This window comes from Mus musculus, chromosome 4 (assembly GCF_000001635.26).
Source record: "Mus musculus strain C57BL/6J chromosome 4, GRCm38.p6 C57BL/6J".
Taxonomy (NCBI): domain Eukaryota; kingdom Metazoa; phylum Chordata; class Mammalia; order Rodentia; family Muridae; genus Mus; species Mus musculus.
The window spans coordinates 58,784,276-58,801,115 of record NC_000070.6 but is presented as its reverse complement, the minus strand read 5'-3'; the positions used below and the strand labels follow the sequence as shown (position 1 = coordinate 58,801,115).

Genomic DNA, 16,840 nt, shown 5'->3' with positions numbered 1-16,840 from the left:
ATCACAGCCTTGTGACTTTGGTATTTGTACTTTCCCCTCTTTTTTCTGCTGATACTAGATATCATATGATCTATTTTTTTCTTGATAAAATAAAACAGCATAGGCACTTAGCCATATGGCTGAATTCTCAGTTTTCCAGGTAAATACTATTATTTCTAGATGACAAAAGTGAGGGTAAACCGCTTTCTTGAAGCTGGAAATGGTGGTACAGGCCTGTAATCCCAGCCTTGATGGTAGAGATAGGAAGATAGGAGTTTAAGGCCAGCTTGAACTACATGAAACCCTGCTACAACTATAGTACTTGCTTGAAGTCACATCACTAGAAGATAACAGAGCTTTATAAATGGAGTTAAGATTTCCTGTGCGTTCTTGTTTTTAAAAATATCTAGTATTTACATGGTTCTCTAAAGCTTTCTTGTAAGAAAGGAGTAATAAAGTGTTAAACTATACAATTATAAAACCTTTTAAGGTACTTTTTTCATGTATGTTACTAAATAGCATTCTGTTGTGGCTGAGGTAACTGTCTTGCTCCCATGCCTTGATACTCCATTCTTCCCTCTGTGCTGTGGTATAGTTCATCTCCCCATGCCTTACCCACACAAGGGACAGGGTGGAACTCTCTGACCTGCTTTCAGGCTGTTGTCAGGAATTGGGCTTGGACATCTGTCTAACCTGTGACTGTTATATACTGTTCTGTTATTATAGAGTTGCTGTGTGGTTGTTTGGGGAGTAGAATATATGGAAATTTTTCTTTTTTTTAATTCTGTAAAGATTTTCTATTTTCTTTCCATTCAGAAGCTAAACAATGGGAAAGTTTGACAGCAGAATGCAGAGGACTTCTGATTGAGTCTTTAGCTACTATGGAGACAGACAACAGACCAGAGCTGCAGGAGAAAGCCTCAGTATTGAAGAAAACACTTGAAAGTCTGGAATGAATGAGAAGGGGAAGAAACAAACAAGTGCCATGTTCTTTTGGGATTGGAAATGGTGGTATTTAAAAAAAAAAAAACCAAGTGGGGGAAAGTAAAGGTTACTCTGTAGCATGCATCATTCCGTGGCTGAAATAAAAAGAAAAAAAGCCTTAAATTTTGCTCCTTATTAGCTTTATTTTACTTGTCTTTAAAGTCTGTGGGTAAGCGAGCTTATTAACTTGGGTTTTTGATATGTCTGGCAACCATCATTGCTAAAAGAACTGAAACTACTATAAATGAAATACAGGACAAACAGGATTAACATCTTAGAACTACATCCATGTTAAAATCCGTGTAGTCAGGGATCCTGTAAGTCACTCCCTATGAAGCAGGATTGGGGATGACAAAGCAGCTTTCTGAGGCCAGGAGCCAAGGCCACAGACCCAAAGTTTAATATCCTGTCTTGGATATTTTCTCAACCTGTTACCAAACCAGTGTTTACTCTGCCCCTATCCTAGAAACTCCCAAAGTGAGGTACATTTAGGGAGTCATACAATACTTCCTATACTAGAGCTAAACTGACCCTAATCACTGGATTCTTGAAGTCACATGCTCTGCATTTCTCGTGCATATAGGTGGTCAATTTTTAGGAAATGGTTGTTCAGGATGTTTATAGGTTGAGAATAATTTGAGTTCCATAAAATTTTGACAGATGTCCTTTTACTGGAAGATGAAAATAGATTGGAGCAAGATTAGAGCAAGTCTGTCTGTATTTGTGATCATGTATTTTTCCAAAATCTAAAACAGCAGTAAAAATTAGAGATTACCTTGATTTAGACCACTTAAAAATCTTAAAACTGTAACAGTAACTTAACATTTTCTACTCCTAACTGTCATGCATACAGTGTGACTTGGAAGGACAGATGGAAAGTCTTTTAGATAACTGAGAATTTCTGTTTTTTAAGTGCCCGCTCTCAAATTAGCATGATACCACTTCAAGTAAACTGTTGTTGCCAGGGTCTTTTTCCTGCTTTCTGCTGCTCCTGTACCTGCTGAAGGGTGCAGGGTTGGTTTAACTTAGGTGTCTATAGTAAGCTAAAAACTCTAGCTTGTCTTTTTGGAGCACAAGACTGATTTATATATTCAATACTATCTCCTTGATGACATCAACACCTGGAATCTTTATGTTCACTATTTTTGGTAGAAACTCCATGTTTAGTTTGGTAGTCTCCAGACGAGTGTATTTCAAAAAATTTTTAACTGTGACTCACAATAAAAATAACTTAACATTTGATTCATAATGTGTGTGTGTCTGTGTGTGTGAGTGTTGGTGTATGTATGTGTGAATGTAAAACCTTTAACTGAAATGTTTCATGAAGAAATGCTTAGTTGCTAAGTTTGATAGACTTTCATCTCTGTGTCTCACTGTTGTAAATGTTCTTCAGACTCACTAAATCATTTCCTGATTCACAAACTAGGTTGCTATTTAAGTTTGAATAATACTGCCACTGATAATACCTAAACTTCTACTGTATTTGAGACTGTTTCTGATTGAAAAAGGCTTTCTAACTAAAATGTTCATTGCTCACTCAGTATCATCTTGGCTGATACTGGGCTGTAGTAGTGAGTTTGTAGAACATCATGAATTTTAAAGAATCTGTTGTAGAATTGCATTTAAGAATGGCTTTCGCTTTAGTGAAAAACAAATGGCTTCAAATGTTTTTTAGAAAGCTCTGGCCTCTCGGGATATGATGGGTTTTGGACCAGCATTGGATGCACTAAGGACCTACCTGACTTTAATTGTTGTATCCAGGATGCTTCCTTGGCAAGGATGCAGTGCAGGTCAAGTTGTTGTTGAAGATGAGAGGGTAAGGGCAAGAATAATGTACTTGGTTTGTAGCAAGTGTTGAAACCTCATCAAATTTTATGCTTTTATAGTTTCTTGTTATTTAACATTGGGGGTTTCCCTTGGTGCTGAGATGGTGCTAAGACACCTGAACCTTAGTGCAATTGCATTACATTTCTTTTACGTTCCTGAGCACTAATTATATACTTAATACTTAATTATATACTTAATTACATACTTAATACCTTCATGTTCGCCAGCCCCATCATTTTCACAGCTAGTAATGAATGCTGTGTTACTGTTTCAAATACAGTTTATGTTTGCGATACATATATATGTTTATTTTAATCAGGACTCTCTAATTGTGGAACACGTGGTAAAAGTACCTGTACATGCATATATCATCAGTCCTTATTTGCCAAAGCTATCTCGAATGACTTGATTTCCTCTCTCTATTCATTTCTGTTTGCCATACAAATATAACTAGTTTGGAGGACTTGTTCCTTATTCCTGCCATTAGTGCAGTAACTGTATCTTTATTGAGACATGGAAAAGATACCTGGATTGTAGCAGTTGGATTAACCATGAAAATGGTCTACAGTTTTGGTGGTCAAGAGTAGCTGTTTGATTGAATGTTTGTGTCTTATTTATAGTTCCTAGGGGATTTTGTCTATAACACAGTCCACTTAAGTAAAAGGGTACCAAATCCCCATTGCTTTGTCCTTCTTTTTTTTTTTTTTTTTTTTTTTTTTTTTTTTAACTCATGTATTTACAGTAAGAAAAAGAATAAAGATGTGACCTCACTGGTTGGTGCCCTATCAGCAGTTGTGCTGTGTGAGCACTACCTGCCCTTGTGGAACATTTCTACCTGCTGCTGTCACAGTAATTCATGCTGCTTGTTAAGTTCAGGGAGTTATTTTGACATTGGCACTTACTGAACTGTGCAATCTGTCATTAAATGGATGTATATGTAACAGATTTTTGTATTTTATATGCAACTTCATAGATCCTCTGCAATATGTACTTAGCTACCTAAGCATGAAATAGACTTACTGGAAAGAAAAAAACCTCACTCCCCAAAGATATTAAATGGTAAATAAAAGCTGCATGACCTGGTGTTTTGAAGTAGTGCTTTTAGTTTTTACTAGTTCCGCAGGAAAGTAATCTGACTGCTAACACATTGACTAGCTCAGCAAGGAGAGAAGCCTTACTGCCTGGTGCTCTCAGCTACGTCTAGTTAACAGTTGCAGGCTTAAATGTTTGGGATTCCAAGTCATTATGAACTGCTGCTGCCACATCTTGGAAGAAAATTATTTCACGATACAGTTTTCTGATAAAAGTGACTTTCCATGAGCAAGTGGAAACAACAGGCGGTTCTGTTGATCAAGGTGAACATATATCACTGTTGAGAGCATACTTCCAGTGTGGAAGATAGGATTAAAATAAAACATGTTGCTTAGTCCCAGATAAACGTTTACCAGCCTGAGCTGTTAAGTGCCTTTAGTAATCTTATACTGGTTTCAAATTGATGAGAAAGAATGTTACAAAACATGGAAATAACCAGTCTTTCAAATGATGTTTATAGAAATGTGTAACCGTTGTAATGGTGTGTTCAGGGATTTTGGATTTGCAGTGGGCAGAGGGGAGGGTAAGATGGTTGATGAAATGTTTTCACTTGATGACTATTATAAGAAGAGGTGAAACTAGGATATTCTCGGGAAAGAACATGACTAATGGTAAAGACAGATGAAAAGCATGGAAAATTTGCAATGTGATGAAGAAAATAAGCAGCTCACAACTCTAACCCTGGCTTTCTTGCCTGGGAGGGGGCCATGTACCTGCAACCAGAAGGTAAGTCAGGCAGCTCTGTTGATAGCAGATTGACAGCTCTGAAGAAGATACCCATAGTCTTCAAAAGCCTTAAATATGGTGTGACAGTGACTCCTGCACTGCAGGCTAACATAAGAGAAGGAGTCTTTCATTTTTCTGTACATCTCAGGTTGCTTTATAGCCAGGTACCTTTACCTTGAGAGGGAACCTGTTTGACATGGAGCAACCTTGGAGATGTGAGAAAAGACATCTCAAGGATACCCTGCCACAGTATCTTCATGGCAAAAGGCTGTGAGAGGCAGCTGTGCAGAGGGTCAGATTTTAGGCTTTGAGGAGCATGTGGAAGTTGTGGTTGATCCTGCCTTCTGTGGCTAACACTGGTTACTGCAGAGACCTTGACAAATATTGCTTAGCCCGAGACTTGCCTTTTCTGCATGTGCGGTTTGCTGTTAAACGAGACAGTTGGGATGGGTTACTAGGGTTCCATAACCTTCTCCCTACCTCAGGGTGACTTATAGCTAGAGAAGGTAATCCCAGCAGAGACCGCTAGGGAATATTTTGAAAACTTAAACTGGGAGATTTAGAGGAAATGAATAAACATTTAGATACATATGGCATGCCAAAATTGAACTGTAGGGTTAAAAAAAAAAAGTCACATGCAAAAGAGAGGCAGTAGTGTTTTAGGAAAAGAGTCAGGTTCAAAGTGTCATTAAACACATGCTTGGGGGAAATGTGGGAAACAAGTACTTTTCTGATTCAGAAAAGTGGTCAGACTTACGAAGATGCATCGCTATGGGTCTGAGCAATTGCACTAAGGGAAAGGGGTAACTATTCTTCCTATCTCTGTAATGTGGTTTAAGGTAAAGCAGCCTTCCCAGGGCATGGTCCCTTAGTCAGGTGATTGACTGGCCTAACTAGAATGTTAGGTCTCCACTCAGGCCAGAGATTCCATTCTCAGCTAGAAGTAATGCTTCTCATTGATTAGGAAATGGGCTGAAATTGGGGGCTTGGGGTGGGGTGGGGATGTTGATATATCCTATTTTTACCAGAAACTTCAGTGGTCCAGTCCTGAAGCTGCTCACAGAAGCATTTAGTGCCTGGAATAGAGTTTTCCTTAAAGACAGGCTCCAGGCAGGGGGCATTCATTTAGGAGATAAGGCCCCTGTGTTCCCTTCTGATATTCCTGGCTAGAGAACCAAGGGCATTGCTGGAACTGCTGCAGTCCCCAAAAGGGATCTGTGCTCTGAGCTGCTTTTTCAATTCCTATTTTCTGTTCTAAATGTGATTTTACTTAGAAGACCCCAAAGGCTTACAGCTAATATCTTCAGCAAAATATTATGCTACAAAGATCAACATAGCTCTCCTTATATACCAATAATGAACACGCTGAGCAAGAAATCAGGAAATAATTACACTCAACAGACAAAACCCAACAGAAAAAAACATACAAGAATAAACCTAATGAAAGGTTATAAAGTCCTCTGCAATGAAAACTATAACACTGAAGGCTCTAGAAAATGTAATGTTCATGGATTGACAGAATTCAGTACATAATAAAATGAATATGCTACCAAATTCTTCACAGAGCTAGTCCTAACATGAAGCAAAAGCACCTCAAATAACTAAAGCAGTCCAGAACAAAATAAGTAATGCCAAAAATATCATACTTGTTTTCATATTATACTAAGAAGTGAATAAAAAATATGATGCTAACATTGAAGCAGATACATAGACCAATATCTGTTAGTTACACATCTGGATTACAAACGGTGAGCTTGCTCCTGTGCATGGGTTGGATGATCGAGAGGAAGATAAAGTTTTAACAACTTGATAACTATAGGCATTAGATTTGCTTTATCAAATATATAATGGTACACAAGTGGATTTGTCATATCTAAAAAGGTAGTCATTGTTGGCTGAAAAATTGTAAAATGATTGATTAGAAATATCAGAAATTGATTAGAAATTTCCTCAATGGAATTAAATCATTTGTTTTCTTTGGGTTTGTGTTGCTATTAAATGGAAATTAGTGTTCTTGATGTGACTTTTGGCCTTATTTTTGGTACCAAATATTATGCTACTTATTTTTATGTAATTAAAACTATATTATTGTGAAACTTTGAATAGTACCTACTGCTTTTTGTACAAGATGATGGAATATTTTTAATTTAATTTTAACAAAATGAGTTTTCCTTTAAATCTCATTTTTAAAGAAAAAAAGGAAGTAGAATGCCAAATAGAGTCTTAAGGACTTAGTAAAGTCTATGAAAATCATCTCACTTCTGTATTACTTCATTAGCAAAATTTAATTATTCCCTGATTTGGTTCTTAATTGTGTCATTGTATAAGCATCGAGTCCATCTTACTACTGTGATGTAACTATGGCTCACAGGGCAAATCCAGCCTGCTCCCTGTTTTTATAGATAAAGTATCATTGGAACATAGCAGGGTCTGTCTGTTTACAAGTCTATTGCTGCTTCCATGCAGAGGTGTGTGGAATTATGACAGAAATCATAAGGTCCACCAAACCTGAGTTCTATCTCAGAATTGATAGAAGAAAATGAGAAGGGTAAGGCATACAAGTGGATCTGTTTCATCACTAGTTCCTTTAAAGCTTACTTAAATAGACTAGTATTCTGTGAGTGCTTTTAAGTTCATCAAAAACTGGAAATCAGTTTGGCGATTCCTCAGAAAATTGGACATAGTACTACTGGAGGGTCCAGCAATACCATTCCTGGGCATATACCCAGAAGATATTCCAACTTGTAATAAGGACACATGCTCCATTATGTTCATAGCCTTATTTATAATAGCCAGAAGCTGGAAAGAACCCAGATGTCCTTCAACAGAGGAGTGGATACAGAAAACGTGGTACATTTACACAATGGAGTACTACTCAGCAATTAAAACCATTGAATTCATGAAATTCTTAGGCAAATGGATGCATCTGGAGGATATCATCCTGAGTGAGGTAACCCAATCACAAAAGAACACATATGATATGCACTCCCTGATAAGTGGATATTAACCCAGAAGCTTGGAAAACCCAAGATACAATTCGCAAAACATGAAACCCAAGAAGAAGGAAGACCAAAGTGTGGATACTTTGGTCCTTCTTAGAAGGAGGAACAAAATACCCATGAAGTTACAAAGTGTGTAACAGAGACTGCCCCACTTGGGGATGCATCCCATAAACAACCACCAAAATCAGACACTATTGTGGATGCCAACAAGAGCTTGCTGCCAGGAGCCTGATAGAGCTGTCTCCTGAGAGGCTCTGCCAGTGCCTGACAAATACAGAAGTGAATGCTCACAGCCATCCATTGGATGGAGCACAGGGTCCCCAGTGAAGGAGCTAGAGAAAGTACCCAAGGAGCTGAAGGGGTTTGCAGCCCTATAGGAGGAACAACAATATGAACTAACCAGTATCTCCAGAGCTCCCAGGGACTAAACCACCAACCAAAGATAACACATGGTGGAACTCATGGCTCTAGCTGCATATGTAGCAGAGGATGGCCTAGTTGGTCATCAATGGTAGGAGAGGCCCTTGGTCCTGTGAAGGTTATGTGCCCTAGTATAGGGTACTGCCAGGGCCAGGAAGAGGGAGTGGATGGGTTGGTGAACAGGCGATGGGGGAATGGATGGGGGTTTTCGGAGGGGAAACTAGGAAAGGGGATAACATTTGAAATGTAAAGAAAATATCTAATAAAAAGAAATTGATTTGTGATGGTTGTCATGGATTGAGACCTGTGACATCAAGTTTCAGCAAGAGAAAAGATACTTATTTTTTAAAATGTAACTTTTTTTTGGTGGTTGTTTTTCGAGACAGGGTTTCTCTGTGTAGCTCTGGCTGTCCTGGAGCTCACTCTGAAGACCAGGCTAGCCTTGAACTCAGAAATCCTCCTGCCTCTGCCTCCCAAATGCTGGGATTAAAGGCATGCACCACCACTGCCCAGCAAATGTAACATTTTAATCTTTGATTTTTAAACCATATGTATCTGTTATATCTTCCACTCAAAAACAGTAATAAGGTAAAAAAAAGTATTTTAGTCAATGAACACTCATTACATTTGATAATCTGATGTTTCTGGTGTACTTTAATTTAGAATGTTACTTGCTTATACAGTCCAGGTCAAGTACTATATAGAATATTTTGTAACCTAGGTTTCTCTTTCTCCAATACCACATTTTCTATGAATAAAAATTCACACACACACACAAAAGAAATTGAGTTAATTATACAGATAACTGCTCACAAAGGAAATACCATGCCTAGATGGTGAATTTGACCAAATACCTTAAATGCTACTTCCTCCTAAAAAACATAAGAGGGAGTATTTCCCTTATCATTTTATGAGGCCAGTATTAGTTACCCTGATAAGCAAACTGAGAAAGAAGTAAGATGAAAAACTGCAGATTAAAATTTCATTATAATTACCCGCAAAATGCTAGAAGCCAGGTGAAGTAAAGGTATTATTCATCATAACCATATGAAATTATCCCAAGAATATAAGATTGCCTTAACATAAGAGAATTAGTATAATGCATCATAATTAAAAAAAAAAGATACACACCTCATGATATGTCCACTGGATGCAGAAAAGTGTTTGGTAAAATCCAGCACTCCATGAGAATTTTTTACCATTAGGAATAGAAGAAACTTCATAAACATGGTAGCAGCATCAACAGCACACTCAGCATACAGTATTAATACCACATCACTGTACAACGTGGGATTGCATGGTCCATAGTGATGAAAATCTGTTTCACGCTAAGATCAGAAATGGGATTCAGATGTTTACTCTTTAAAAAAAAAAATTCTGTGTATGAGAACACTGTAGCTGTCTTTAGACACAGCAGAAAAGAGCATCCGATTCCATTTCAGATGGTTGTAAGCCACCATGTGGTTGCTGGGAATTGAACTCAGGAAGAGCAGTCAGTGCTCTTAACTACTGAGCCATCTCTCCAGCCCATGTTTACCCTTATTAAATTTATGCAACATTGAACTGACAGTTCTAGCTGGGGAAATTGGTGAAGAAACCAACTTGGAGAAGAAAATGAAAGAAAATTTCCAGATGATGATATTAAATATAGTGAACATTCTAAATAATCAGAAAGTATATTAGAGCTAACAAACCAGTTTGGCAAAGCAGAGAATACAAGACTGATTTATAAAAATCAGTTTATTCATATATAATGTCAATGGGCAGTCTAACTGAAACTAAGAAAATTTTCATTTGCAAAATAATTTTTTACTCAAAAGAATAAAAACCTTAGGAATGGATGATGAAACAAATGTAAAAATTACACAATGGGAATTCAAAACATTATTGAAAAAAAAGAATAGAATAGCTAATTAACTGAGAAGATAGTCTGGGATCATGGTTAGAAGACTTACTATTGTTAACTCTTCCAGGTTCAACACAATTGCTCTCAAAATTGGAAATGGATTCTTTGCAGAAAAAAAGACTAATCCTAGCATTCATATGGAATGCCAGAGACCAGAATAAATAAAATGCTTTGAAAAACAACAAATTGGATTATTCACATATTTTTTAAAAAAATGTACTGCAGAACCACAGTAGTTCAATGTCTATGGTATTGTTATAAGGATTGGCATGTAGACGAAGGGGGTAGAATAGTGATCCATATTTATAGTCTTGTTTTCAGCAGAGAAAGTTGCTTTTTTTTTTAAAATAAATGATACTGGTAATGGATGTTTACCTGCAAATGTATGGAGTTGGACTTCTTCCCTGTATCAGACAAAAATCCCAAAGTTTTGTTAGATATAAAGAATGTAAAAACTAAAACTATGTGTGCTGGAAAGATGGCTCAGTGGTTAAGAGCACTCACTGCTCTTCCAAAGGGTCTATGTTCAGTTCCAAGCACCCACATGGCATCTCACATCTGTCTGATGCCCTCTTCTGGTGTGCAACTGTACATGCAGACAAGTACCCATATACATAAATAAATCTCAGAAAAAAAAAAAAAAGAAACTCAAATTGTAATTCTTAAAAACAAGTGTAGACACAAATTATTGGGTTGGGGGGGGGGGAGTATTCTTAGATACCAGAAACTCAAGTAACAAACTAAAATATAAATAGAACTTTATAAATGAAAACTTTTGTATGTGTTTTCATAGGACACTGTCAAAACATACAAAGACAGCTCACAGTGAGATAGAAAGAAAATACTCTAATATTACATATCTAGTAAGTATCATAGAATATAAATTGCTGTTGAGATGGATCAATGGGTAAAGTGATTGTTGAGCAAGTATGGAGATTTGAATTCGGACACTCAACATGTAGGCAGACATGCCAGACAACTGCATGTGTGCTTGTAATCCCAAGCAAACAGATCCAAGAAACAAGGCAGAATGATTTTAATATCTGACAAAATAGACTTCTAGCTGAAACTAATCAGATGAGATAAAGACACTAAAGACACTACATAATCTTTTTGTTTGTTTGTTTGTTTGTTTGAGACAGGGTTTCTCTGTGTAGCCCTGGCTATCCTGGAACTCACTTTGTAGATCAGGCTGGCCTCAAACTCAGAAATCCACCTGCCTCTGCCTCCCGAGTGCTGGGATTAAAGGCGTGTGCCACCACGGCCGGCCCTACATAGTCATTTTTAAAATTCATCAAGAGAATAGGATTCTAATCATTTATGCATCTCACACATTGTTGCCAAATTTCATAAAAAAAAACACAATTATATCCAAAATGATACATCAAGCCTAAACAGTGATAATGAGTGACTTTGATACCTCCTCTTACCAATAGAAAAGTTATTCAAATAAAAATGAAATAAGAAACTCTAGAGTTAAATATTATAATAAATCAAGTGAACTTACCATCTACAGAATATTCCACCTGAAAATAAAGAATTCATTCTCTTCTCAGCAGTCTGTAGAAATTTCTCCAAAACTGACTATATATTTGAAAACAAATCTCAACAAAACCAGGAAATTTGAAACATTCGAATTCCTATCTTATCCCAATGAATTAAAGCTAGATGTCAGCAATTGAAACACAAAATCATGGTAGCAGAACTCACTACTGAATGAAAATTTGGTCAAGACAAAAAAACAACAAAAAAAACAAAACCAAAAGCTTTTAAAAATTGAATGAAAATGCTAATTCCAGCACTTGGGAGGCAGAGGCAGGCGGATTTCTGAGTTTGAGGTCAGCCTGGTCTGTAGAGTGAGTTCCAGGATAGCCAGAGCTACAGAGAGAAACCCTGTCTCGATAAATAAATAAATAAATAAATAAATAAATAAATAAATAAATAAATAAATAAATAAATGGAAAGAAAAAGAAAATGAAAACGCAACATGCCAAAATCTATGAAATATAACAAAGATAGTTCTTAGAGAAGAGCTCAAATCACTAAGTGCCTACATAAAAAAATGTGAGGGATCTCATATTAAAACTTAATATCTACTAGTCATATATCTAAATTTTACTGTGATTTATAACCAAATCCAGAGGCTTTTTTTTTAGTTGATTTCTAATTTTCTATTGTCTCCTTTTCAATTGTCATAAAATTCTTACTGCCTTGTTGCCCTCTGATAGGAGAAATGTGACCACTGATCTTTAGGAAAGCATTTCAAGGGAAACAACACCATCCATAGTAGTCACAAATAATATAAAATATCTCGGTGTAACTCTAACCAAACAAGTGAAAGATCTGTATAACAAGAGCTTCAAGTCTCTGAAGAAAGAAATCAAGGAAGACCTCAGAAGATGGAAAGATTTCTCATGCTTATGGATTGGTAGGATTAACATAATAAAAATGGCCAGATGGTTTTAGTGCAGAATTCATTTTCAAAGAAGAGCTAATACCAATACTCCTCAAACTATTCCACAAAATAGAAACAGAAGGCACATTGCCAAACTCAATCTATGAAGCCATGGTCACCCTGATAGCTAAACCACACAAAGACTCAACAAAGAGAATTTCAGACCAATTTTCATTATGAACATTGATGTAAAAATACTCAATAAAGTGCTTGCAAACCAAACATGAAAAACATCATCTACCATGATCAAGTAGGCTTCATTGCAGGGATTCAAGGTGGTTCAATATATGAAAATACCTCAATGTAATCCGCCACATAAGCTGAAATAAAAATAATCATGTGACCATCACATTAGCTGCTGAAAAGCTTTTGACAAAATTCAAATCCGCTCATGTTAAAAGTCTTGAAGGATCAGCAATACAAGGCATATACCTAAACACAGTAAAGGCAATAGTATAGCAAGTCAATAGTCAACATCAAATTAAGTGGAGAGAAAATTAAAGCAATTCCACTAAAATCAGGGACAAGGCAAGGCTATCCACTCTCTCCTTATTTCTTCAATATAGTAATTGAAGTTCTGGCTAGAGCTATAAGACAACTAAAGGAGATCAAGCGGATACAAATTGAAAAAGAAGAAGTCAGTGTCAGTATTCTCAGATGATATGGTGTATATATATATATATATCCCCAAAACTCTACCAGAATATACTATATTATAGCCACTTACATTTTTTTTAGACAATTTGAGATGGATGGATAAAGAGGAATAACAAACTTTGTTTTTATTAGGTCTTTGCAAGTATTTTGAAGAGTCTATGGTTGGTTTTTTTGAAGTGTTTAAAAGTTTGATATAATGGGATCTTTGGGGCATTATCCCTGAAGGATGAGAAGTTGCAAACCTCTGTGTAATGCAGCTGCTAAACTTTAAATTGTTCAGGGACAATGAGTATTCCCCCAAAACAAGTGATTTAAATGTATATAGTACTGCAGTTTGGGATCCTTTGGTAATTTTGGTTATGTTTGTAACATCTGGTCATTTTGAAAGAAATGCATTGCATAATTGATTTTTCTATAGCATTTCAGATTTTAAATGTAGATATATTCATTCTTCTTTACATATAACCAACCATAACTAACTTGTGGAACATATCATAAAACATTTTTATTTGGAGTTTATAGCATGGGATTCAGGTGGGAGAACCATTTTTCTTTGATTACTATTTTTGTGCAGTATCAAAATATCAAGTTCTGAGCACCCATGCTAACTTTGGTTTTAACACGAGTATACACTTTTTTTCTTTAAAGTAACTTTGTATAATAATTTACTTGGCAGGGGTTTTATTAAGTATTAAAATGTGCAGAAAATCCATAAGAAATAATTTGTTAACTAATGACTAAGAATCAATGATTTTTGATGAAAGAAAATATTAAGAAGAAAAGCTAAAACTTTATGTTTGGTTACCATAGAGAGGAGGAATTCTGAAAATTTTTTCTAGCATACTAAAGCTACATTCAATGTTACTGATACTGTTTGGACTTGCAGTGTAAGCTGCTTAGGAATCAGTGAGTAAAATGGGAGAAATAAGTAAAAGCACTTGTTAACTGGGAAGAGACGAGCCACAGTGGAAGGAGAAGGGAAAGATAATGTGTTGTGATGGAAGCACTTTGATAAACCACGTCTCTGTCATCCACACACTAATACTCTGTCATGCCAGTACCATGTTCACCGTCTCTGTTGATGTCAACTTCTGAAAGGCAGAGAATGTGGAGAAGACTGACTGGTTGGAAGCAAGAAACAGAAACAAAGGCTGAAGTACTGTGACATGGACCATCTGACCGGTGGATCTTTCTAAGAAAGCAAGCAGAGACAGTGGCAACATGGCAGGATGCCAGTGGAAGGAATATTTGAGAGCATATGTGTTTGAAGAAAGTCTGGAGAGAATCAGAAGGGAAAGAAAAGGTTTGACAGTGGTAATGAGCAATGTAAGTGCAAAAGCAAGATATGGTTTGGGGTTTTTGTTTTATTTTGTTTTGTTTGTTTTTTTGGGTTTTTTTTGTTACCAATTTTAATTTTTAATTTTTGGGGTTTTAATTTTTGTTAATGAAACATGGAAAAAGTAAACTCCAAAGTACCCATTTTATAACTATCACTTTTATTTTCAAGAAAACTCTTAAATAAAATTCTAAAAGATTTTAATTTCTGTATTTCCTGGAAATCATAGATTTTAATACATAATAAGAATACTACCAGAACAAATTTCTTTTAGAACTCTTTAAGTATGAGGTATGGGATCAGTAGTGAAAGAAACTGTAGTGGACATATCAGTGCTTAAATGAGGTAAGTTATTTTGTTTGACTTACAAAGTGGTTCTTAAGTGTAACCCCAATGCTTTACACATCATCCATTTTGAAAAAAAAAGTTTTTTTAAGGTGTTAGCAAAACAGATAGTTCTTTTAGACCTGGAACATCATAGAGTTTCTTTTAAAAATAATTCATTTATGTCAACATTCCTTCCGTTAACCACTGAAGTGGTTAGCCCTGAGTTTTAGCATGAGCTGTCACCTCTTCAAGTATGTGGCCGACTTTTCTAAATTGTGTTCAATTTACAGAGTTCAAAATGGACTTATGCAATAGCTATTGATGTTTTTCTTCATTCCGTCACTTTCACACCTTTGTTGCAAACCTACTGTGCGAAGGATAGGATTATGGGCTGACAAAGATATTAAATTAGCATACTGCTGTCTGCTTCATTGTTTTCTAAACTTTGTTGTGGGTTAAACAAATGGATTGAGTCCTTTTCTTCTCTTTATATCAAAAAGCACACCATCCTGTCCTGTAATTTGTGTGTATGTGTGTGTGTGGTGAACTTTTGTTTATAACAATGAAAATAAGTCTGAAAGTACTGTTCTAGCATAATGGACATTATATGTATTTATACTCCTCAGATGAAATGAAGAGAATCTCTCTAGAATAGCTGTTGGTGCTGGTGGTGCTCGTGAGGAAATGCCAGGAGAAAATGTCACTGTTTGGAGCCTTTTTTTCCTAGAGGGATTTTCCCGGTACCCGAGGTTAGAGATTGTTCTGTTTGTCTTCAGCCTTGTCATGTATCTGGTTACCATCCTGGGTAACTGTACTCTTATCTTAATCACTGTCCTGGATTCACGCCTTCAAACCCCCATGTACTTGTTTCTTGGAAACCTCTCTTTCATGGATATCTGTTACACGTCTGCTTCTATTCCCACTTTGCTTGTGAACTTGCTGTCATCTAAGAAAACCATTATCTTTTCTGGGTGTGCTGTGCAGATGTACCTGTCCCTTTCCATGGGGTCCACAGAGTGTATACTTCTGGCGGTGATGGCCTATGATCGTTATGTGGCCATCTGTAACCCTCTGAGGTACCCCATCATCATGAACAGGCAAGTCTGTGTGCAGATGGCCACCATCTCCTGGGTGACAGGCTGTCTGACTGCTCTGCTGGAAACTAGTTTTGCCCTGCAGATTCCCCTCTGTGGGAACATCATCAACCATTTCACATGTGAAATTCTTGCCGTGCTAAAACTAGCTTGCGTGAGTTCCCTGCTCATGGACCTGGTTATGCTGGTGGTCAGTATTCTCCTTCTGCCCATTCCAATGCTCTTGATTTGCATCTCTTATGGCTTCATCCTTTCTACAATTCTGAGGATCAGTTCAACAGAGGGAAGAAACAAAGCTTTTTCAACCTGTGGTGCACACTTGACTGTGGTGATCTTATATTATGGGGCTGCTCTCTCCATGTACCTGAAGCCTTCTTCATCAAACTCACAAGAGATAGACAAAATCATCTCGTTGCTTTATGGAGTGCTTACCCCTATGTTGAACCCAATAATATACAGCTTAAGAAACAAAGAAGTAAAAGATGCAATGATAAAACTGCTGGGCAAAGTGCCCTTGGCACCAAGTGTGTGACTGTCTTTTATTGGGTACCCATGACTTTCCCAAGGATGCACCTGCCATTGGCAGAACTCAGCAGAGAAATTCTAGATACGATTTAGCCCTTTAGGACTCTGACCTGAATATGAGTTTTTTCAGTTTCACAGTCACGAGGTATTTGTACTCAGACTAATTTATTATGGATGTAGTAGGTCCCAAAGGTCACTTACTCATACTTCTTGTCTTTGGTGTGTCATAGTTGGGAGGACAGCAATTCAGTCACTGGAAATTTGCTCCAAATCCAAAATAAAACTTGGATAAATGTAGTCAGTAAATATCACTGCCAGAAGAAATATCTTTTGTGCTTCAATCCTTTATAGAATTGGGTAGGATCCTAAAGATATAAACTGAATAACTAAAAAGAATGATAAATATATTATTGATTATGGAAACAAGAAAATTAAATCAAAGAAAAAGCAAAATACCTGATCAACACTGTATTGTGGCAAACTTTGATGACAATGTCCTTCTGGCTTCTT

At 36.7% G+C, this 16,840-nt stretch overlaps 2 protein-coding genes across 7 annotated transcripts in view; both read left to right on the top strand.

Moving 5' to 3' along the window:
• Positions 1-3,882, top strand: part of Ecpas (Ecm29 proteasome adaptor and scaffold) — a 120,515-nt gene extending 116,633 nt beyond the window's left edge. For all 6 annotated transcript variants that reach the window (XM_006537850.4, XM_006537848.4, NM_172381.3 and 3 more), the window contains one exon: positions 796-3,882. In XM_006537850.4, the coding sequence (XP_006537913.1) occupies positions 796-935 (140 nt within the window). In that variant the 3' untranslated portion in view covers positions 936-3,882. The remainder of the gene's footprint in view (positions 1-795) is intronic.
• An 11,513-nt stretch (positions 3,883-15,395) lies between these two features.
• Olfr267 (olfactory receptor 267) lies at positions 15,396-16,337 on the top strand. Its single transcript, NM_146920.2, has one exon. The coding sequence runs from the start codon at positions 15,396-15,398 to the stop codon at positions 16,335-16,337; it is 942 nt and encodes a 313-aa protein (NP_667131.2).
• Positions 16,338-16,840: the final 503 nt, after the last annotated feature.